Source organism: Ceratotherium simum, chromosome 26, assembly GCF_057802395.1.
Source record: "Ceratotherium simum simum isolate JZ-2026a chromosome 26, ASM5780239v1, whole genome shotgun sequence".
NCBI lineage: Eukaryota > Metazoa > Chordata > Mammalia > Perissodactyla > Rhinocerotidae > Ceratotherium > Ceratotherium simum.
The window spans coordinates 34813571-34839272 of NC_141925.1; the positions used below are offsets into that span (position 1 = coordinate 34813571).

General features: G+C 38.6%; 1 protein-coding gene across 1 annotated transcript in view; it reads left to right on the forward strand.

The window, feature by feature from the left end:
- SDK1 (sidekick cell adhesion molecule 1) overlaps nucleotides 1-25702 on the forward strand; it is a 917991-nt gene that overhangs the window by 352708 nt on the left and 539581 nt on the right. Inside the window, exons 3-4 of the mRNA XM_087417496.1 lie at nucleotides 5306-5412; nucleotides 7928-8075. Of these exons, the coding sequence (XP_087273622.1) occupies nucleotides 5306-5412; nucleotides 7928-8075 (255 nt within the window). The remainder of the gene's footprint in view (nucleotides 1-5305; nucleotides 5413-7927; nucleotides 8076-25702) is intronic.

The following is a 25702-nucleotide window of genomic DNA, read 5'->3' on the forward strand; positions in this document are numbered from 1 at the left end:
GCCCTGGATTTAACAAAATGAATTTCTCATTTCCAAGGTATCAAGTGCTTTTGTCTATTGTTTATAAGGAAGGAGAAAATAAATTTGGCAGGTAAAAGTGGGTGGACTAATTTCATCTCATTCTAAGCGGAAGTAACCAACACTGACTTCCGAGGCTTATGTGGTATGAACCTGTGCTATCTTACTTGATTTTCATCTCTGATATTAACATGGCGTGCCTCCAGTCTTATATCCCTCCCACAAAGTTGTGTATTATTTGTATTTATTTCTAACTTTAGTTTGACTGTCTTTTCAACTGCATGTGGTCACAGCAGATATGATTGTTTCTGGAGATTTTCTGAAGTAGAATTAGCATTGAGCTTCCAAAGTTCTTATTGGAGATGATTTGGATTTAGAAAATTAATTCCATTTCATTCATTTGTCTAGGAATCATTGTAGAATCTAAGTGAAGAACTTTAGCCAGAATGACCAAACAAGTATGTAACATAATTATCAACAAATGCTTCCAAATGAGACAAGTGAAAGCTTTTTAATTTATGTTTCTAATTCACTTATGCTTATATTGTAATACTTAATAGCTTAGGTCCTCTTTCTATTGTGTCTTGGTATGGGTAATTTTGACTGTGTAGAAACTAATATTTCCCCTCATACTTTAACCCTTCATGTGTTGGACGTTTTTATGTCTATAGAGAACCAGGCAATATAAGGAATTAAGTAAACAGAGATGGAATAAAGGATTTTTAGCTCTAAAAAATCAGTGTCTTCTTTCCCAAAGATTTTCTGAAACTCCATTCTTACTGACTTGAGAGAGAATTTTCTCCTAACAACAGATTTGACAGACTAGTTCCAGTCGTGAGTTCATGTTTCACTAAATGTGAATTTCTCCTTTTCTGCCCCTGATTTGATAATGGAAGGAAAGAATGAATGAAAAACGAATGATCCCAAAACATTGTTCATGTTAGAGAAAATCACATAAACCATAATCAGAGAAAATCACATAAACCGTAATCCCAGAAGAAGATTCTTGGAAACATTTCAACATTAACTTTTGAAACTCTGGATTGGCTTTTATAACTATGAGTGAAGGTGAAGTTTAAATGTAGTTATTCATGGTATGTGGATTTCAGCATCCAGTTGATCCCTGAAGACTTATATTCCCCAGATTTATATTCCCAAACAACTGTGACAGATTCTGTAGATCCTTAGCTCATCCCCTGCAGGGACCTGTTTATTGCCCCTTTCAACTGGATATAAATTTTTAAATAGATAAAATACAGATTAATGAACTTGTGCGAATATCATGTTCCTATTGGCCAGCTTTCATCTTGACCGTACTGTTGACTTCAACCTCACTTGATTACTTGAACTCTTCTGACAGGACTCAAACATACCCCCAGCTTGCTTAATGCCTAGGACCTACCAGAGAACTGGACACATCTTCAAAATTTTGTATCAACAAGTTTCAGTCCGGATTTTTCATTTCACTATTTTGCTTGAGGAAAAAGCCAACTGTAGACTCATTCCACTTTTGATTATTGTTATTTTTTAAAATTTCATATGGGAAATTTATAAAAATAAAATTGAAAATGTAATTATTTATCATCTCATTTCCAAAAAAAAGAATTTAAGTAGTTCCAAGAAGGATATAAATGGCTTACAGGGTTTTTTTCTTAGCCCTTTTTTTCATTTTAAAAATATGAATGGGCTTTGGGCCAAGATATGGAAGTTTATTGTAGAATTTGGTTGTTTATTTTTTGCAAAATAGATATTTTCGTACCAGCATAAAAAATTAAAGTTATGGGGAATAGTCTTATCTGGAGTGCCATAAAATGGATATAGACGCCCATTTAAAAGAAAAAGACCTTATATTTAATTTTAATGGCTGTGAAAATTCTTTCTTATGAATTGAATTGTGTCCCCTGATCTTAGAGGGAGAAAGACAGGTTTTCTCCTCTATATTGAAGATGTGGTTTCATTGTTCTCACCCATGGTAGGCCTCTGTACACCTGTGGACTTAGTCATAGTATCTAACTGTTGTTGAGAAGAACTGCTCAACAGTAATTATTCTAAAGCCAGATAGTATTTTGTCAGACATTTTCTAAAATTTTGGTGGTTCACGTTCAGGAAAATTCCTTATAACAAGTTAATTTGTTCCAGTGTTTTGGGACTAATTATCACCTAATGATTCTTAGTGCTTTACCAGGAAGCCATGGTTTTTAAAAAAGAGATGATTCAGTGAGGCATTCTTTAGGTTTTTCTGTGACCATGGTGAGTACCTAGTAACTTCAGAAGTTTTTTCAGCCAACACTGTTTTGGCTAAGTTCTGTGTTATAGAAATTTGAGGAGTTCTAGGACAAGCCACAGAAACAAATTCTCTCTTGCTGAAATGAAAAAGTAAGTGTTGGACTTTTGGTTGCTCTTAGAATCACTAGGCAATCTGGAGATTGAGCAGCAACAGAGCAAGCTGAGCCCACCAGAGCCACACCACCTCAAGAGCCAGTCCTAAAAGGGTCCTGCTGCTAGTACCAATGGACCCTGGATGCCATTGCTTGAGCCACTGCCCTGATTGGCACTAGACACTTGCACTGCTCCCCTGGTCCAGGGCTCCACTGTACCCCACCACTACTGCTGTAAGACAAATTGTCCTTTAGCCCTATTCCTGTGCATCACCAGCCCCAGATCTAAAAACCCAGAGTACATGTGTCCAGCAGTCATGCAGTCTCATACCTGTTCCCTGTTAATGCAAGGAGGGGTCTGTCTCCATCAAGACTCATACAGTGGAGAGTTCTCCAAATACAGGAAATGGGTGCAGATCCTAGGCAGACAAAAAATGTCAAATGTCTCCTCCAGGCAGGGCTAATTAAGCAGTTGTTTGTGGGCTGAAATGGACCTAAAGCTGCTTCCTTGAGAAATTCTGGGGTTGTTCTTGTGGGCCATTCCAAGTGGCAGTTCAGAACTGAGGTATTCTCCTACTTAGCAGAAATGGGCATTTAAACCCTTGGGTTTGTTGTGGGTTTGTGTTTGATTTTCTTTAATTTGCTATTCCTTATGATTAACTAGCCCTGGAAAATGTTCTGTTAATCTAGTAGAATTCTGCCTTGATACAGTGAATACAAATATTCCCTGCTGTGTTCATTTGAAATAGGAGCAGGCATTTTCTATATTTTAGTGGCATATGGTGCTAAGATTTTATCATACTTTCTTATAAAGAGCCAGTAAACTTTCTCTGCTTAAAAATGTGTTTATAAACAATAGGCTTGCAATGAATATTCCCATCTGTTAGGTGAACATAATTTGTGTAGGAATTCCTGTAATAGGTGGAGCACTTTGCAACTTTTTTATGTATTTCTTCCCCTGGTGCGTTAGACTAAAGAGATGGTACAAAACAGCATATGCCTAATATTCAACTTTGTATCTGTTTCTCCCTGTTGTTTGAAAGCGCTGCTATTTTTGTGCAATACTACATAGAATTACTATAGAAATTTATAAGAATTTAACATCTATTTAGGATACTGCAAAAAGGGAAAAATGGAATGAATAGCAATTATATAAATCTGGTTATGTTGCAGTGATGAAACTGTCCTTGTAGTTTTTCAAATATGTACTCCAATAACTTGTGTTATTTCTTTTCCAAAAACTTTTATTGACTTTGTTTTAACCTAATCTCAAAACTCCTCCTTATTATAATCATAGTATATAATAATCAATGGTGCTTATTCTTCTAGCCTTGGTTTGTAATTTAAATAAATGACATTGACTCTTTGTGTTCAGTTTGATATTAATCTGATTTTCTTTACTAATTAATTTTTTATTTGAGATGAACCATTCCTCAGAATAGAATAAAATTTTGAAGATTAAAACTCAGCAATATTGTTTTTCATAAAAGATTTTATTAATCTTGTCATACGATCTCAAGACAGTTATCAGAGGGAAAACATACTTTGATTAATATTTGCTTAATACTGAATTACCTGTATTGTCAAAATGATTTTCACTTAAAAATTATGCCTATTAGTGCCTTTTTCAGGTTGACTAATGGGACACACTTGAATAAAAAGATGAGCAATTAGTTGAATATAAGTGATTTCAAGGTACACTTAGGAACTGAGCAAAGAAAGCATACCATACACGGTACCTTTTACTTGATTTTTAAAAAAATTTCTCTCATACTTTGTAAGAGGAAGTATTTAAATTGAGGATAACTGTTACTGGAACGTCTTTTCTTTTAGAGGATAGCATCACTGCCTTTTCTCTTTTTTGTAAAATAGGCTACCATTCGATTGGGTTTTAGCTCTTTTTCTTTCTTGTGGTAGACACCTTCCCATCTGTGAAAAATATCCTGGACTCAAGCCTTATTCTTGATTTGTTTGTGAACATGGCCTAGGAATTAATTAATGTTCTCTCTTAGGCAGCATGAAAGATATGGGCTCCAGAGCCAAAAAACTCGCTTCAGTGGTCCTTGGTTATATATCCTTGCTTGCTTACGGATTTCAAAGTATCCTAAGTTATATAACCAACAGTAAACCTAAAGCATAGCTTTTATGGAAACTGTATCCTCTAACTACTTTTTTTCCCCTATAAAATTTTACTGAAGTTTTTAGAAAGGCATTGATTTGAAGGATGATTACTTACAGTCACAGGAATGGAAAATACAAATGAATCACCTTTCAGTCATCCAAAAAGTTTTTAAAGCTAATGTCAGGCCTTATGTGGAGAAGTAAAAAAGGGAAGTGTATAAATTGTGTTGGGAGATGTCTACAACGTGAGTGGAGAGAGGAGTTGTGTCACGATGTCACTGCTTCTTTGCCTTAATGACATTTCAGGAAGTGTCTCATCCTGAGAGCCTTGTTTGAACTTTTATATAGAGTGACATGACACATTATGTTAAGACTGTTGCCATTTCTCGAAATAATTTTTAGAAATCCTGAGAGAATTATAATGTTTTTATTGAAAAGTCTAGTTTAAGAGTAATGACATTTAACTGTTTAACATTTCTCATTCATTCAGCCAGCTGTGAGTGATATCTACTGTGCACATGGCACTGTACTAGGCACCAGGGGTACAATGACGAACAAGACAGATCTAGAAGCTAGCTCCATGTGATATTTACAGCCTAGTTGGGGAGATAGATATCAATTAAATAATCTCACAAATAAATTGCAGTTGCAGTAGGTTTGTTGGTCAGGGAAGGATTGTGTAGAGATTAGTTTACCAAAACTAAAATATTTGTTGAGTGCCTACTAGAAGAGATGTCAGGGCTGCTCTAGATATGGAACCATTAACACTTCTTCTTGGTATTTGGCAGGTATATTATTCCGTCTTTACAGAGGCTCGATGCTGGGTTTTACCGCTGTGTGGTGCGAAACAGAAGGGGAGCGCTCTTGCAAAGAAGATCAGAAGTTCAAGTTGCATGTATGTGTACATTGAAAAGATCTTCAAATAACGAAAACAAAGTATCTGTGGGGAATGCCAATCAAAATCACGTTTAAACATTGTAGAAGTTGAAATTCTGTCTTGAATTCTCTTTGGAATAGAATAATTGTTAAAATTGGTTGAGAGATAAGTAAATAGCCAATGTAGCTGGTCTGATCATCATGATGGGGCTAATGAGGCAAATACCACTTTTTTCAGTTCATCAGATTAAGGGGCCTATAAGGCACTGTAAAAGGGTAAAAAAAAAACGGGTTAAAAAAGATGCCTTCTGTTTTAAGAATTACTAGTTACTCTTAGCTTTTGTTATTTTCAGATTCAAATGTTATTTATTCGTTTGTTTATTTTTTGGTGAGGAAGATCGGCCCTGAGCTAACATCTGCTGCCAATCTTTCCTCTTTTTGCTGAGGAAGATTAGCCCTGAGCTAACATCTGTGCCCACCTGCCTCTATTTTGTATATGGGATGCCACCACAGCATGGCTTGATGAGCGGTGTGTAGGTCGGCGCCCGGCATCTGAACCCGGGAACCCTGGACCGCTGAAGCAGAGCATGTGAAATTAACCACTGTGCCGCTGGGCTGGCCCTCAAATGTTTTTTAAATAAGAAATTAAACCCAATTAAATAAAATTTCATCAATTCATAATCAGTTCTTTCCGATGATGATTTGCTTAGAAGTCCTTTAGCTGCACAAAAAATAGGATATAGACAGTCAATGTCCCAGATGGAAATGTTATAGTGATTTAATTAATTCTCTATTGGGCAGACCCATTTTGGGGAATGAAACTTTTAAAAGTAACTGAAGGAGTATCATAATGTAGGGAGCTTGGATTTTAGTGTAGTCTTTAGGAGGCTTAGGAGAGGGAAGAGATCTATGCAAAGCATTTAATACTTTTCTAGTCTAAAATCTGTGAAGGGTAGGGTCCTAAAATGGCCTGTGAGCTTTATTATATTTTGATTTTACTATCAAAATGTCTTTTCATTTAAAAGAAAGCAAAAAGTGTTAAGAAATTTTGAATTACATGTTAATATGTCATGATAGATCTTAGAGAGCTCTAAAGAGCTGTAAATTGGGCTGTGCTAACTAACAATGACAGCATTTTCTCATTTGTTCTTTTGACTTCCGTTAGGGCCTGTAGTTTTCAGTGTTACTATGTAAAATAAAATAATTTCTAGTTCTTCTACTACTCTTCTATAATTACGAGTGACTGAGTGAGGCGCTGATCCTACACGTTTGGTTATGTTTTTAATTACTAGAAAGTCTTAAATTTTTCGGAATTGTGGTGGTGAAGTCACTCAGTTAAATCTGTCTGTAGAATAATTGAGAACTTTTATTCAATTGAATTAATGAAAACATAATAAATTAAAAGTTCACATCAATACTCAAAATATATTTGAATAAGTTAACAGCTTGGAATTTATTATAATATATTCGATTTTATAAAATTAGATTTTGGACTTTTTCTTGCTCAATTATTTATATCTTTTTTTCCATCCTTTATATCTAGTTCTTAGATTTTCTCTCATCTCTTTTCTCCTTCTCTTTAGTAACAAACTTCACTTTACTTTAAAATAACCGGGAATATTTTCCTAATTGGTTTCATTAGTTTGTTTCATCTTTTTCCTAGAATATTAAATGCTGCTTGTGACATAGGAAATAGTTTCTTTTAAATCAAAAACCCATTGATAACAGATATCTTCTGTGGACTATTCAAAATTTATATACATTCAGACAAAAATATAGTATATATGTCATATCTATGTTTTTACACATACATCTGTACCTAATCATAATATGGAAATTTTTCAAAATTTCAAACTTTACTAATTTAAAAATTGACCACTTATACCCACATTCTAATGGCTGGGGTTTTTTTGCTGTGGACCCATGTTTTTAAATGTTGGTAACTAGTAGAACAAAGACTGGAGCAAAACCTACCTGCCCCAAACTAAGTCAACAGTATGGGGTTTGGAAAACCCTCTAAAAATGAATCAATCATTAGAAAATATTTCTCCAAAAAGATCTGTTAGGAAGACAGTCAACCCAGAAATGAAGAGAAGGGGAATCTGAGCCAGGAAACAGCGATGCCTGGGTGTAACTAGCTGGAGAGATTTGGGAGCTGGGAGATGTCTACAAGCATCTTATTACAGTTTCTGTGAAAACCACTTCATGTGGCACTAGGATGCTTTTCAACAATTTATTTCAATATTAAAATCAGCTGCAAACATTTTACTGTATTGTTGCAGCGACACAAAGACGAAGAAGTTCTGCTGATTAATGCGTTTCGTGGGCACTTTGGGGGCGCATGGCTTTACCAGATGCTTCACTTCACCACCAGATCTGCACTCATTAGCATTGCCACTCAGTCGCTCATCTTATTGCTTAATTATAGCGGCATCGGTGACTTTGCTATAAAATATAGTTATTTCCATCTTTGACCCTCCTCCCCTTCAAAAAAGAGTTTCCTACAACTTCAAAGGTCTGGTTTTTCTCTGCAGATATGGGAAATTTCATGGATACAAACCAGAGGAAAACAGTTTCTCAAGGACATGCAGCAGTTCTCAACTTACTGCCCATCTCCAGCTGCCCCAGACCTCAAGTGACTTGGTTTAGAGAAGGGCACAAGATTATTCCAAGCAACAGAATGTAAGTTGCTCCAAAGTTAAAAGTTTAAAATATAGCCCGTTACACTTGCCGGCACCATGTATATATTAAGTGTACCAATTAAGCCTAGAAGAGAATAACCTAGGCTAGTCGTCCTAGACGAATCCTTAATAAACAGCGATTTTAAAAAAACTGGCTTGGAAATTTTTAACCAGTTTGAGAATGTAGTCATGTAATGTTATTCTTCAGTATGCTGCATGCCCTGTGTAAAATACTCTTATTTACTCTTTAGGATCTGTGTTTCCCTTTTTGGAAGGTACTTTTTGAGATGTCATTGTCATCCCTGAGTTGTGTTTAGCTCCAAGTACTAATTTAGTGAGTGCTGGTATTTACTTACAGAGCTATGGGTTGTTCCCTTTTGTTACTGAGCCGTGTTTGATACTCCTGTCTCTGACAATAAAACAGTAATTACTGCTTATTTCTCCTTATCCTTTTATCCTACCATGACAGTTTTATTTCCCTTCATCTAATTAGTGGTTCGCCCATCTATTGCAGAATAGTTGCTTTGTGATTAGTTAAGCATTATTTCAAGGTGTTCTTGCCTATCCCACATTCAAGATATTTATCTGATGCCAATCAGATTTTCTTCATTTGGAACTTAAAGTGATTAAAAAGGATATTTGGTATATTTTTCATAACTGGGCATTTTGCAATGTAATTTAAAGATGACACACCAAATATAAAGGTTTCAAGGATGAACATTTCTTAAAGAATCCTGAAAGGCTATAAGCTGGGGCTAAAGGTCAAATATGTATGCCGTCAGATGGTTGCACTGAGATAAAAATTTATGGAAGAAAATGCTCTTGTTTTGTTTTGTTTTTTTGCCAAAAAAGGACATGTGTAAGACAATTTGCTGAATAGGTTTATATGTAGCTGTGAAAGTAACTATGGGACATCAACCTGCTTTCTCCCCTTCCTGAGCATCCATGGAGTCTCTTCTCTAAGCCCAGTGTCACCGCTCTTCCAGCCGGGCTCTGAACCCTGCCTGAACCTAGACTATTGTTAAGCTTATTTAGCAACTGGTTCTATTTTGGTTATTGGAAACAGGAAAAATATTGAAAGATATAAAAGCCATATTTTAAAATTCTAGTAAAAGTACCAATTACCTTAGTAAATGGGATAACTGCTATCCTTTTTCTTTACTTTATTAAAAGTTGCTTAGGTATCCAACTTTATATTGATTCGAATTATAACAAATGCCTCTCGAGCTGGGGTGAAACAAAGAGGAGGGATCAATTTCTCATTCTCTTAGAAGGCTGTCAGGTTGAAAAAAGGCAGCTAAGATGGATTTTTGTAAAATATTCCGGAAGGTTCTAGAGATGAGCACAGTATAGCTGGGCAAAGTTGGGATGAATGCTGGGAAGAGTTGGTACTAGAGAGGGATGGGTAGAATGAAGTAAGCTTCCTCTCAAACACTGGAGCTTCTAATTAATGTGAGTGGTAGCACAATTCATGGTGGAAGGATTATTTTAACTCAGTAGCAAATAACTATATTCATTTGTTAACCTGTGTTCTAGCTATATTCATGAGACATTTATTCGAAAAGTACAAAAGGATATAGAATGAACTAACAACTCTTAATTTTATAAACTTTTTTTTCACTTGCAAATTCTTGCTAAAGACTGTTTAATTCCTGGTGAGCTACTAAGGTAAAGATGCTAGTAGGGCTTTAACTTAGTGTCATATCAAACAAATGGTCTGCTTACATCCGTGAAGCCATTGATAAATCTCCAATCTCAGCAGAATCATATACTGGTATACTTTTTTCTTTGAAGAGATGAGATGAGTCTGATTAAGGATATTTACACGTTTGCAAGGCCCTTTAGTTGCTTTTATTTTCCACCTCATCATCACCCCCCTGTTTATTAAGTACCTGCTGTGCAAAATATCATAAATTAGTACGTGTGTGGTTTTCTCCACAGTTTACACATCATGCAAAGGTATATTGCTTTCCACTTCTAAGGATGTTCAGCCTTGGACGGCATATGGAAGGGCTTTTCTGTGTTGTCCCCACCCAGATGCTTGGGAGACAAAAGTCAGATGGCATTAGATCTGTTCTGCACCACCAGAGGGGTCATTTAAAAATGAACATTTGGCTCAGAGTGTTTCACACATATTGAAACAGGTCAAGCTTCTGCACCTGCTTTTAACCTGATTATCTGAGGTCAGTTCCCTAACGCAGTGAGAGAGATGGACCTTTGTCATCGGGAGGAGGAACCCCATCTCACCATTCCCCTATTTTTTAACGTTAGCTAATGACCCTCAAAATGTGGACTTGAGGCTTACAATTAAGATTTTTTTTTTTCATTTTCAAGGGAAACAGTAAGTTTAATGTTTCCTAACTTGAAGAATTAGTTGAATAGTCTATTAATAATTTTAACAGCAGCTATTATTTATTGAGTACCTACTTTGAACATATCTCTCTAATCCTCACAATTGCCTTCTGAGGCCGGTGTAATTAACCCGATTTGGAGCTAGCTATCAGATCTGAAGATTAGAGATGTTAAACGACCCACCCACAGGCACACAGCTGACCAGTGGCAGAGCTAGGATTTAAACCCAGGTCTGCCTGCCTCTAAATCTCGTGCTCTCTTCTGCATCAGGCTAATTCTTCTTTTCACTTTATTTTGCTGAACGTTCTTCTTGCTTATGATTTATTTTTTCCATACACTGCTTTAGTCTTTTTTTCTCCTTTTTTAGAGCACAGGCTTTCAATTTGAAATACTAAGGTTAGCCTGGGTTGCCATGAGCCACAGGCATGCACAAACACACATGCCCACATCAACACTGAGCATGCCTGTGTATGCATTATTTATGTTTCATATTGTGTCCATTAGTCCCTAACTTCAGAAATTTTTGGCAAAGAGAAGGCAAATGTGACCTTCCAGTTAAGGCATGGACTTTATGAAATTCAGAGGTCTAGTGGGCGATGGGGATGGAAGTTATCTCCGTATAGGGATCAGCAGGTGCCTTAGCACAGGGTGGATAACAACAAGAGATATAGGGGTGATTACCACATGCAGAATTCGATGCCCTATCATGGGCAACCTCTTTGTTCTTGAACCACATACTTATTGAATAAGGAGGTTTAAATTGTGTTGGAAAAATAGCAGCAGAAATTCATCATCATTCCCAGAAAAGTAGCTGAAGCGAATGTCTTGGTGGTGGTGTTTGAGCCACTTCACATTCACATGAGAAAGGCTAAAGGAAAATCTTACCAAGTTCTGACTGCAGTTTGGGCATTTTTTATTTTTTCCTTCATTCACCAAGTACTTGTTGAGGGCATACTATATGCTCAGTACTATTCCAGGCACTGAACAGACAGCAGTAAACAAAAGAAATCCCCTGTCCTCAGGGAGTCTACATCCAAGTGGAAGGAAGCAGACAGTGACCTGATGAATGTATGCTATACCAGCTGGTGATGAGTAGTGAGGAGAAGATAAAGCAGATGAGGAAGTAGGGAATGCGGGATGGGTAGATGGCGCTTTGAGACATGGAATCAGAGAAGACATCTCTGATAACAGACTGAGCAGAGACCTGAATGAATCAAAGGAGCAAAGCGTGGGTGTATATTGTTGAGAACAGCGATTGTGAAAGCCCTGAGGTGGGAGGCGTGCCTGGTGTTTGAGGAGTAGCAGGGAGGCCAGTGGGGCTGGTGTGGAGTGAGAGAGAGGGCTGGAGATGAGGTCATCGAGGTACCCAGGACCAGATTCCTAGAACTGGCTTACTTAGCAACAGTGAGGACTCTGTCAGGTACTCTGGGGATCTGGGCAGAGCAGCAACACATTCTCACTTAGGATTCTTTGTTAAGAATTGTGTTAAGTATAGACTGTAAGATGACAGAATCAGAAACTAGGAGGCCTGTGAGGGATGTGCTGCGTTCATTTAGGTGGCTCAGATCAGGGTGGTTTGGGTAGAGGTGGTGAGAACTGTCAGATACTGATGTATTTTGAAAGTAGAATCAATAGGATAGGAGACCCTGTTGGATTGGATGTGGGGTATGAGAAGGAGAGAAGCCATGGATAACTCTAAGAATTTTGGTCTGAGCAACTTATAGGATGAAGTCACCATTTCCTGAAGTTAGCAGATGATTTTGAGTGAAGCAAGTTTTGTGTATATGTGTGTGGGGTTGGTGATGTCTAAAATTTGTTTTGGACGTGTTAAGTTTGAGATGCACAGTAGATGGCCAAGAGGATCCAGTCATTAGATAGTTGTATGTATCAGACTCAAGGTTAGCAAAGAGCTCTAGGTTAAACTTGGGGGTTGCTGGTGTATTAATGGTATTTAAAACTCTTTAAAGCTCTGTATGAAACATGTAAACCAGTAAGCGAAGCCCAGAGTTCCATCGTATCAGTTAAGATGCTCTTAGCTGCAAGTCACAGAGGATGACTCTGGCTAAGCAAAAAGAAAATGTATTGGATTATTTAGAGAATTATAGAACTGAACCAATAGAAGGAGAGGACAGGGTGGTAACAGGGCTACTCCTAAGGCACATGGAGCAGGGAGAAAATCAACACTTCAGTGGCCTCTCAAGGATGTCCGAGTCCTAATTTCTGGAACTTGTGAATATGTTAGGTAACATGGCAAAGGGGGATTAAGGTTGCAGAAGCAATACGGAACTAATAAGGTGCGAAGGTGGGACAGAAGGAAAAAGGCAAAGTCTAAGGATAGTGCAATTAAGTTAGTGTCTGTACCCATGACCAGCAATGCCAAACGCCGGCAGCTTTTTCTCTCAACATCTCACCTTTAGACTTTAGCTGGTGAGAGTCACGATTCTGTATCGTGTTTGTAGGTCCTTCTGTTCAAGTAGCCTTAATCTCCCCTGAGTATTAACCATCTAAAACATCTTTGCCTTTATAACTCTATCTGTCCTGGTGCTATGTATAGCAGACATGCAATACTGGAATGGCTGAATGAATGAATGAAGAAATGTGAGGAAAAATCATGTAGTATCTGTAAACTTCCTCACCAAAAAGGAAAAATAAAAACATAACAAACCTCAGGAAAAAATGCTGTTGATGAAGGAGAAATATGTCTTGGAAAGGCAAACAATGTTTTGAAAGAATTGAGAATAAGTTATACTCAGAATTTTGATTAGGTGATTATAGGTTTTATTTATCTGAGGAGATGAGAAAAATGCATGTTTATTTTTCTGATTTACTGAATCCAAACAATTAGTTTGCTATCTTTGCATATCAAAGATGAGTATAGCCTTGTCTTATACATAGAGTCTAATTTGCTAATACAGTTGTTCTATGTTATTTCGGTTTAGATATATGTTTTTTGTTTCCTTTTATTTCTCAAAATATGAAATGTGGATGTTGATGGCATGCAATATTTCTCTTACCTCCAGGAGGTAATTTATGGCGGCACTTATCAGATTAGAACGCAAAAACTTGTTCTGTACAATGCCATTCTTTTGCTTAATTGCAGGTTCTTGTGCTCAAATTGCATCCTGTAGCCAACCTGACAGGATTGTGAAAGCACAAGTGTGCTTGTATGTATTTTCCTGGGAATGTGAAGTTTATAGATTAAATATTTCAAATCTCCCATCAGCTTTGCGAGACGCCTTGCCAGGAATGATCTGAATTGTGAAGTATGGGCAGTAAACAGTGTCCCAGCTGACTTAGAAACAGTCTGACTCGTAATTGTCCATGCTGAAATACTTGAGCATCCATTAACTTGTTACCATTTCATTTCAATTGCTTCAGGAAAGATTTGTTTAAATTAGCTCTTGTATTGGAAGTCACAACTTAATGCTTGAATGAAGGAGATCTGGTTGTAATAATGTTTTTATAGTTAGCTGAGCTTTCAAAATAATATACTTTTAAAAATTTTATATTTTACAAGCATTTTTTGCATGTTTATAAAGTATGTCTATACATGTGAATTGAGCCATATGGGTATAAGTAAAAAAGACTAGGAGCTATGGGCTCCAGATTGGACTAGGAGATATGGGCTTCCACTATTAATTCTAACCTTGGGTAAATTACTTACTCTCCTTTACCTCCATTTTCTCATGTCAAAATTGAGGAAGATGTACTAAATGACCTCTAAAGTTCTTTCTGGTGTTAACATTCAGCGATGCTCGAGGAAGTGGTGTTCAGGGCCAGTGCTGCCTCTCCCTCCCTCTCTTTCTTCCTTCATGCATTCAGGAGATATTTACTGAGCACTTTTTTGTGCTGGGCACTGTTCTAGCTGCTGGAGACAGAAATTAGGCATCGAAGGTCCTACCATCAATGAGTTATGGTCCAGTGTGGAAACAGGTTAATAAACGGGATACTTTCAGAGGAGGATGAACACTATGAGGGCAGTGAACGGGGGGACAAGAGAGAACTGAGTGGGAGAGAGAGGGAAGTAGATGCTACTCTACAATGAATGGTCAAGGACAGCCTTTCTCTGCAGGTGACATTTTAAAAACCATTTTATTGAGCTTTAATTTACGTACAACACAATGCACAGATTTTGAACGCACAGCTTGATGAATGTTAACAAATGTGTACACAGACATAACACCATCCCAATCGAGTTCTCTCACACAGTTAGTACCCCTTCCCCCTACCCCACCCCTGCCCGTGGTTCTAATTTCTATTATCATAGGTTAGTTGGCCTGTTGTAGAATTTCTTATAAATAGAAGCATAGAATATGAAATCTTTTGTGTCTGCCTTCTTTCATTCAACATGATTTCTGTGATATTCTCAAGGTGATATTTAATAACAATAATTATTAATATTTTTTGAGTGCCAGACACTGTTTTAAGTGTTTTCTCTGTAATGACAAATTTAATCCTCACAGCAGCCCCATGGGCTGTGCTGGTATTGTCCTTGCTTTACCGATAGGAGTGAAGGTGGAGAGAGACCAACAGCTGGTCAGTGTTAGAGCCGTTTAGTGCCTGAGCCCAGACTTCCCGCTCTGTGCTGTACTGCTTCCTCAGAGTGATATCTGAAAGATGAGGAGCCAGACATGCACAGATAAGAGGATGAATATTCTGGGTAGAGGGGGCAAATACATGCAAAAACAGGAAAGAGCTTGTTGTATTTGCTAAACTGAAGGGGCTATGGTGTGGTTAGGGCATTGTGAAGAGGGGGCAGAGAGAGTGCTAAGAGAAGAGGCCTGAAAAGGAAATGGTACCCTGGAGGCACCAGAATCGGGAAATGAATGTGGATATTATTCCATCTACAGTGGGAAGTCTTTGGAAGGGTTTGTGTTATTTTTGGAAAATATTTTTTGAAATGGTGGTAAAATATACATAACATAAAATTTACCATCTTAACTATTTTTACATATACAGTTCAGTGGCATTAAGTACATTCATATTGTTGTGCAACTATCACTGATCCATCTCCAGAACTCTTTCATCTTGTAAAACTGAAACTCTGTTCCCCATTAAACACTAACTCCCCCTCCCCACTCCCAGCCCCTGGCATCCACCATTCTACTTTCTGTCTCTATGAACTTGACTACTCCAGGTCCCTCATATAAGTAGAATCACACAGTATTTGTCCTTGTTTTCCAACTTTAATTAAACTTAGTTTTTTGAGTTAATTGTTGATTTACATATAGTTGTTAAGAAATAATACAGAGAGATCCCATGTACCCTTTAATCAGTTTCCCCAAATGATGAGATCTTGCAAAACTGTAGCACAATATCACAATCAGGATATTGAATTGATACAGTCAAAACACAGAACATTTCCATCACCACCAGGATCCCTCATTTTACCTGTTATAGCCACAACCGGTTTCTTCTAGCCCTCACCTCCACCCTAAACCTGACAATCACTAATCTTTCTCATTTCTGTAATTTTCTCAGTCTTTAGAGAATATTATATAAATGGAATCATGCAGTGTATAACCTTTTAGGAGCATAATTCTCTGATTCATCCAGGTTGTTGCATGTGTCAGTCTTGGTTCCTTTTTATTGTGTAGTATTTCATGATATGGACACGCCACAGTCTATGTAACCATTTACTTGTTGAAGGACATTTGGGTTGTATCCAGTTTTTTGCCATTATGAATAAAGCTGCTATAAATGTTTATGTGCAGGTTTTTGTGTGAACATAAGTCTTCATTTCTCTGGGATAAATGCCCAAGAGTGCAGTGGCTGGGTTATACCGTGGGTACATATTTAGCTTTTTGAAGAAAATGCCAACTGTTTTCTAGAGTGACTGTGCCCTTTTATGTTCCCACTAGCAATGTATGAGTGATCCAGTTTCTCTGCTTCCTCACTAGCGTTTAGTGTTATCACTACTTTTTACTTTAGCCTTTCTGATAGGTATGTAATTATAATTCACTATGTTTTTAATTTGCATTTCTCTAATGGCTGATGATGTTGAACATCTTTTAACATGCTGATTTTAAAAAGAACCAAATAGGAAAAAACTAAACTTCTTGAAATGAAAAATATAATCATTTATTGAAAAGGTTAATTGAATGGATGAAAGAGCAGACAATATGCAGCTAAAGTGAGAAATATTATTCTGGTAGATCTGAGGAAAATACTCAGAATAAAACACACAGATAAAAAGACGGAAAATATGGAAGACAGACTAAGATATATAGAGGATAGAATAATCAGTAGATATCTAAGAAGAGTTCCAGAAGGAAAGAATGAGGGATAGATAATGTCCAAAGATATAATTGTTATGATATTTCCTAAAATGATGAATCCTCAGAGTCAAGAAGTAAAATAAGCTCCAGATAGGATAAATGAAAATAAATCCAAATCTAGATGTATTATAGTGTCACTTTAGAACTTCGAAGACAAAGAAGAAATTTTAAAAGCAACCATACATGTAATTCAGGTTGTTTCAGAGAAACAATTAGATCCTGGTTGCCTTAGTCAATAGCAATAATAAAGAAGATAATAATATAGAGATAATGGAATAATATCTTCAAAATGCCAAGGGATAACTGTCATCACAGAATTCCATTTCCAGCTAAACTAATATCCAAAGTGAGGGAGACATGAGGATATTTTCAGACAAGACTGAGAATTTACATTTCTGAGAACTTTGCTGAAAGATCTGCTAAGAATGGGCTTGAAGAAAAATATGATACTGAATCGAGAAGGAAATAGAATCTTAGAAATGTTGGTCTTCATTTTATTCTAGTTAGGAAATGTTTAGTAATTGCAATTTTAATATATTTAAATAAAAGATGAGTAAGTGAAGGTAGTAAGTTGAGATAACTCTTTGGGAATTTTTATTGAGAATGGCCACAGAGAAATGTTGATCGTTTAGAATGGGTACCTGAGGTCAATGGGGGTGGTTTTTTCTGAAGATGGGAAATACCAGAGAATATTTATATGCTAATGAGAATTCTCCACTAGAGAAGGAGACTGTGAAGATTCCACAGCGTGAGTCTACCTAGAGGAGCAAAATCCTGGAGAGGTAGGAGGCTAGGTGGCATGGGCACCCGCATAACTGCATGAGAATGAGGGCCCCAGCATTGGGTGGTCCGCAGGCTTCCTCGCTATATGTGGTGGCCCTTCAAGGGATAGCCTGTGATAGCGTCAAGGACAGCTTCCACTATAACAGAACAGAAGCCTAAGAGGGGTTTGGATGAAAGTTGTTTGGCAGACATGCTTTCGGAAAATTGAGGGCTTTCTTGTGGATTTTTATTTCCTCTATGAATATTGAGATGAGGTTATAAGTTTAGAGTGAAGTGTGGCACAAGAAGAAAAGTGAAGGTATTAGATAATCATCCAGGGAGTCAAAAGCAAATTGAGAAAGATGCTAGGCTTATGGGCCCATTTGAGTACAAGTGCACATTGTGGTTTGTGGTGATGGATTTCTGCAGTAAAGTTGAGAGGTTCTGATGCAGTAGTAGAGAGGGCAGCTAACTGGGTTTAAAGAAGAGTGAAGTTTAGCCTAACTGTCACTTGGGAGTGAGAAACAAGGATGTCAAGGGTGTTTTGCAAGGGGGTATGGCTCTTGGTTGTCTCTGAGTTGTATGAGGGAGGAAGTGATGGATGGTCAAATATGGTAGAGTCAGAAGACTGCAAGAGTCTATGAGATGGAAGAATATTTGATAGGGGAATGAGAGGAAGTGGGTATACTGGGCACCTCAGATCCTGTCATCCTCATCTTGGCTACTCTATCCAGTCCCAGATATTGGGCTTCTCCTCCCATTTGAAAGTATCAGGTGATGCAATCCAGAAAGATGGCTGAGTTAAATTCTTGTAGGGTGAGCTTTGACCCTTAGGGAATCAGAGAATGGGTGTATGCTAGTGATGGGAGTGGACCTGCAGATAAATTTCTCACGCTGCCCCATTAGGACTGTTCAGTGATGCATAGCTTCAAGCAGCCTCTCTGAAGTCATCTTGTGGGTCAAGCACAGCTGCACAACTGCGGCCAGCAGGGTCACACCCTCCTTTGTCTGTGCTCTGTCCTCCTCTCCCTCCTTCCTGTGACTGCTCCCACCAGGAAGGGGTCAACATAGAAGCTGTTGCAGAAGCTCTGTTTCCCATGAAAACTGGGCTATGATGTGGGGTATTTGAGATCTAGACTTCGGAATGGAACTTTTATAGGGTTTCACAAGGTTTAGGGAGTGACCATGAGAGTGGGGGCTGAGAAGGTGTGGAGGAAAATGTCAGCGGAGGTAAGAGGCTTAAGACACTGAGGCCACTGTGTGAGAGTGGGCATCCACATGGATGGTAAGCCACCAGGGATGATGACAGGAGAAGGAGACAGAGGGAGATGGAGAGCCAGGAGTTTCTTTCTTTAGTAAATGGGGGAAGGAGGGTTTAATTAGAACTCCAGTAGGGGACACGTTGAGAATAAATGGTGGCGTAGCTCCGTCACATAGGCTTCAAAGGAGCTGGGGTTTGGAAGGAGGAAGAAGAGAAATGACTTGACAGAGCCCACTGTCATGGCTTCGATGGGGCTTGCTCTGGGTAGACTAGGCACTGGGAAGGCCTCCTGGAACTGCTCCTTGGGTGTTTGGCTCCAACATCTGGCAGCTTGGAATCCTACTGCTGTAGACTGAATGTTTGTGTCCCCCCAAAATTCGTATGTTGAAACCTTTCCCTAGTGTAGTGGTACTGAAGGTGGGCCTTTGGGAGGTGCTTAGATCATGAGGGTGGAGCTCCATAATGGGATTAGTGCCCTTATAAAAGAGACCTCAGAGAGCTCTCTTGCCCTTTTCCCGCTATGTGAAGACACAGCGAGAAGGCACCGTCTATGAACCAGGAAGCGGGTTCTCACTAGACACAGAATTTGCCCACGCCTTGATCTTATACTTGTACTTTGTGAGAAATAAATGTTTTTTGTTTCTGAGTGACCTAGTCTATGGCATTTTGTGATAGCAGCCCAAATGGACTATGTCACCCACCCAGGAAGTATCTGTCCTGGGCAGGTCACATAAGCTCACAGTGCCTCAGCTTCCTTTAGAAGCCAGAGAATGAGCTGTTCCTCTTGGAGTTATCCCAAGATTTAAAAGGAGATCATGAGGGAAGAGGAATTTACCAACTAATGTTTGAGGAAGTGAAAGACAGTACATGCTACATGTCACCCCCACCAAAATTATGTCCTGATGCTTAACTTAATGATGTCCCATGTAGATGTGGCTCTGTGCATGGCTGCATATGTAGAGGTCTTCTGGAACTTAGAGCCAGCTGGGAGGGAGGGACCCAGGGGTAGAGAATGTGCTGGAGCCATGGAGCACAGCACCTCTGCCCTAGTATGCTGTAGTGCCTGTACATGCCCCAGTGGCTTTTCCAAGTGCTGCTTTCTAAAGCCTAGAAAGTTCTTTTTGTTGTCGTTGTTCTAACCACATCCAGGAGGAGTCCCATTGTCTGAGCTGATATTATCCTGGGGCAAATTAGTGTCCATAGAAGTAGGGAAGGAAAAGACTGGAAGTGTTCCATTGCTTCAATGACTAGTACACAGAACACTGACTAAGGCTCCACCTTACTGTGCTTTATACAGAACCTCACCGTGCATGGTGAGAGGCAGGCTAAGACGGTTGTGAGAATTCCGTATTTTCTTTTAGACTGTCAGGCAGTGTGACATTATTGGTTGAAGGGTTACCTTTAAACACTATTAGATCAGGTTGTGGGCTATAGCTAGCAGTAGGCAGATATTTAAGCGTGAGGCCTGCATCGTCACATGATGCAGACTGACTTAATGAAGGTCATTAAAGCATCTTCTCTTTGGTAATGCTTGTTGGACATGTGTAGGCAGCTGACACTGTACCTACTGCTTTGGGATAAAGAGTACATCACAACTAGAGAACCATTCTGTGGAAACTGAATAGCGTAAGGGCAGGGGGTGGGAATCTTAGAATTACTTGGTTCCATTTGAGTTGGCAATGTAGTGTTGAACGACAAGAGTTTAATGTTCTATGTACCAATTTTTCATTTGAAAATAAAATACCACTTCATTTTACATGAGCAGATCTAGTGACAATAATGCATTTCTTTACAAATATTAGCTGATTATACGTCTTAAGTCAGTTGCACGTAATTGCATTTCACCAACTCTACATAATACTTTAATTAAAACTAGGATAATTAAAATACAGTTTTAATGAACAATAAATTCTGAAGTTGCCAAGCCTGGAATGTGTTACTTGAATCATACATTGATTTTTTTTAGCTCTTAAATCTGTATTCACATTATATTTTGAAATGTCAACAATCATGAGCAAGAGGCGTTTTTTAAATGCATATAATAGTGTGTACTCATAAATAATATGTTTCTTTATGGCCATCATATATCTATCTATCTCCCTTGCATATAGTTGGTTGTTTGCTACTAACTTGAATCCCTTGAAGCAAGGAAAAGAATTTTTTTTTATTTTTTTCCAGTTTTATTGAAATATAATTGACATATAACATTTTATTAATTTTAAGTGTACAACATACTGATTTGATATATGTATATATTACAAAATAATTACCACAATAAAAAGTTAACGTCTATCACCTCACATACTTACAAATTTTTTTCTTGCGCTGAGAACTTTTAAGATCTACTTTCTTGGCAACTTTCAAATATACAATACAATATTATTAACTGTAGTCACCATGCTGTACATTACATCACCAGAACTTATTTGTCTCATAACTGGACCTTTATACCTTTGACCACCTTCACCCATTTCCTCCACCTTCATCCCCTGCCTCTGGCAGCCACCAGTCTGTTCTCTGTTTATATGAATTCAGTTGTTTTAGAGTCCACGTATAAGTGAGATCATACAGTACTTGTCTTTCTCTGTCTGACTTATTTCATGTAGCATAATGCTCTCAAGTTTTATCCATGTTGTCGCAAATGACAGGATTTCTTTCTTTTTATGGTTGAATAATATTCCAATATATATATTATTATATGTAATATAATAATCTCACATTTTCTTTATCCATTCATCTATTGATGAACACTTAGGTTGTTTCTGTGTCTTGACTATTGTAAGTAATGCTGCAGTGAACGTGGGGGGTGCTATCTCTTTGAGAGAGTGATTCCGTTTCCTTCAGGGATATACCCAGAAGTGGAATTGCTGGATCATACAGTAGTTCTATTATTAATTTTTTGAGAAACCTCCAAACTGTTTTCCACAGTGGCTGTACCAATTTACATTCCCAACAATAGTACACAAGGATTCCCTTTTCTGCACATCCTTGCCAGCACTTGTGATCTCTTGTCTTATTGATGACAGGCATTCTAACAGGTGTGAGGTGATATCTCATTGTAGTTTTGATTTGCATTTCCCTGATGATTAGTGATGTTGAGCACCTTTTCATGTACCTGTTGGCCATCTATCTGAATGTCTTCTTTGGAAAAATGTCTATTCCTTCGCCCATTTTTTAATTGGATTATTTCTTTGTCTTTGAAGGCCCAGCAACTTAGCACAGTGCTTGGCCATACTAAATAGTTAATGTTTATTGGATGAATGGATAAGTATTTCTTGAATGAATTAATAAATAATAGTATTTGGCTCATTCTGGGGAGGTGATGTGGGACAATGTACACTAGACTGAAACTCAGAAAATAGGGTCTCAGTCTCAGCTCTGTCACTTAGTAGCTGTGTGACCTTGGGCAAGTCCTTTAACTATTCCCAACAAAGATGATACAATGGGATATCTCAAATGGAGATAATAGCAGCTACCCTATCAAGCTCTTGGAATTATTACAGAGAACATTTATTTGGTGGATAAAATTGTAGGTGTGAAAACATTTTCTAACCTGTAGAGTAAATGTAATGTAGTGGTATTATTTTTGTCATCCCCGCTTCTGCTCATTATGCCTTCTAATTTTATACGTAAACATGCAGTAGTATTCGAAGTCAACTATTCCTCAGCTCATTTGGAACTATGGATTTTTTAGGTAGTTTTTGTAAGGATTGTTCAGTCTTTGGTCAGTGGCACCTTGTAGTACAGAATACAATGAGCTATGACGCTCCAGCCTCCCCTTCCTCTTCCTTTCTCCCCCAGTTATAATGTCCTCGGGAAATTCAAGCCAGTCTTAATACTGGCTGGGTAATTAGGGAGGCATTGCTACCTGTGCACCTAATGTACAGTTCATTACACAGTCGAATATAAGTGACTTTTATTAGCTTCTATTTTGGATTATCAATGTCAGTGTTACTCTCTCCCAAATACAGATCATTTAATTCATTCACTCATCTGTTCATTTAACAAGTTCATAATTGTACTTGCATCAGCCATGAAAAGTTACTCCTGAAGCACCAAATTCCCTATGAGGGAAATATACTTTGGACTCTGGCCAAGGGGACGCTGCTGGAGTTAATAAGTCAAGAAGACTTTGTGGTACTATTTCATTTGTAACCCAGATGTAGGGCATCTTCTTTAAGGGCAGCCTCTGGTGATGCGCCAAGATGCATATCACCTTGTATATCCATGGAGAGCCAACAGTCAGAGTGCAGTTCAATTTATACACACACTTTGGGGATGCTATATCATGGCAAGCCTGGTCTCATCTGGTCCTATCCCAGTGACCATAGGCAGATATCTTGGATACCAAAGGGAAGTTCTGCACAAAGGAGGGTAAAAGAAACCTTAGGAAGGAAGGAATGTGCTTAGAGCTCAGAGAAAGTCACAGGATGTGTGTCCCACCCCAAGGCATGCGTGCACTTTAGGAGGCTGTGAATCACGGGGGGCATGGGGAAGGTCAAAGAAGGTCAAACAGATGAGAGGTGGCCCGCTAAACTTGGTGGAAGGAAGACGCTGTTGCATTTGGCAGGCTGAGTCCACTTGGTGCCCTCTTTGTGGGAAGAGATGCAGCATTTCCGGGGAGTGCAGTACACCCTCAGAGTCCTGGAGATCATATTTATGCAAGTGGTCGAGGAACGTAAACTGTCTGCACATGAAAGCTCCTATACAAATATGAAGTGTTTGAGGAGCAGGTTGGGCTTTGGGGAGCACACTGGATTTAAGCAAGAAGGACTGACTTTGAGAACCAGCTGTCTTCTTTAATCATTTTCTGATTCTAGGCAGGCCTAACTTAATGTTTGGGGGACTCAGCTTTTTCATATGTAAAATGGGGTAAAACCAATCCTGTGAATGTCTGGTGAAAACGTTTGGCTAATTCCTTGGTTGGGGCTCTGATGTGGAGTGGAGGGAGCTGGCTGTCCTCAGGGGGATGAAGGTCCTAAGGGCAGGGTAAGTGATGTGCAGCCCCTGCAGATGCTGTGGAGGGCCATGCATCTCTCTTGTCTTTCTGCAAGACTGCTCTAAATCTTCATGGCATTCTAGTAAAGAAAGCAGAGGAAGTCTTATCACACCAATTTTGTGGGTGACTGCATGGGGGAAGAAAGTGGCCACGTGATATAAGGTCAAATGCTACATTAGTGACCGAGCCAAGGATGGAGTTCAGCACATGTATGATGTCTTTCTGGTTATTTTTGTGAATGTTTATGGCAGTGTTGATCTCAGCTTGCCCCTAAGGGCTGTGACGTGGCCAAAGGAGCCCTACATTGGGCATTTATCACCCTGTGCTTTGGCCCCATGATGCCACTTGTAGCCGGGTATCCTAGGGCAAGTCTGTAACTTCTCTGAGGCTCCTTTTCTTCATCTGGAAAATACAGGTGATAATAAACCAGCCTGCCCACTTCACAGGACTTTCATTTTTGTGTGTGTGATAATCAAACACAGTGACAGACATAAGAGCCTTTTGTGAATGACAGTGTCGTATCTGTGTAATGTGGAATCATTTTCTCATGAAGGCTCATTCTTTGCTGTCATCATACCTGACCAAAGCCTAGTTAGATCTAATTGCTAGAGTTTTTGTATCCAAATGACACTTCCTGATGTCAAGGTCATCATTCATCCATTCAGTCTGTCAGTCAGTCAACACTGTGCCAGGCTCTGGGGATAAAAAGATCAATAAAAGGATTCTGGCTCTGAAGGGCTCACAGTGTCATCAGTGGATTGCAGCCGTTTCATCGTAGTTCATCTTGTTAGTCTTTTTTGTTAATAACAGCTTTATTGAGATGTAATTCACCTATCACAAATTCTTTTTAAAGAATATACCTTTCTAAAGTGTATAATTCAGTGGTTTTGAGTATATTCACAGAGTTGTGCAACCGTCACCACTATGTAACAGGACATTTCCGTCACTCCAAAAGAAAACCTCATATTCGTTAGCAGTCACTTCCCATTCCCTCCTTCCCCCAGGCCCAGGCAACCATTCGTCTGCTTTCTCTCTCTATGCATTTGTCTGTTCTGGACATTTCATATAAAAGGAATCATACACCATGTGGCGTTTTGATACCTTATGTAGTCTTTCTTCAATTGTTTTTTTTTTTCTTTTTTTTTCCTCTTGCCTTTTACTGATCTTCATTAAATATTTCATTGGGTCGCTTTTTTGTTAACTTTCCTGAGCTAAGTTCTACGTGGGTAAAGAAAAGACATTCCTTCATTCCTTTATCAGATATTTGTCAGATGCTTCTTTTGTGACAGATGCTCTGGCAGGTACTGATATGGTGTCACATGGGTCTCTGTTCTCACAGAATTTACAGTCTGGTAAGGGTAAACAGATAAAAAATGAGCAGACAACAAAGATATAAAGAAAATCAGGTGATTAGAGAAGCCCTATCCAAGGATATAATATTTAGACCAAAATTTGAAGAAAGAGATATGAAGAAATGTGGCTGGATGTTTTGGGTACAGCATTGGTAAAGAAACTGAAGCGAGAAGGAAGCTGATGTGGTCTAAGACCTGAAGGAAGCCAGCCAGACTACAGTGCCGTGTGATGGAGAGAGCAGCCCCATATGAGGTCAGCAGGTCCCAGATCTTGCGGCCATGGGAAAGGGTTTGGATTTTACACTAAGTGCAATGGAAAGGCATGGAGGATGCCGTGATCTGGTTTGCTTTAAGAAAATATGGCTGCTTTGTGAAGAATGGATAGTAAGGGGCAAAAGTGGAAGCAGAGAATCTTTAAGAAGCTTTTGCAAACATCCTGGCGGGAGGAGCTGGTAGCCTGGATTAAGATGGGAAAGAGGAAATGGAGAAAAGTAGACAAATTAAAGCTATAGGTTAAAAGAATCAATGGTGCTGTGAATAAATAATAACAAAATAAGGATTTAAAAAAGTAGAATCAACAGGACTTAAGATGCAGTGGGTATAGAGTGGAGTCAGACTTCTTAT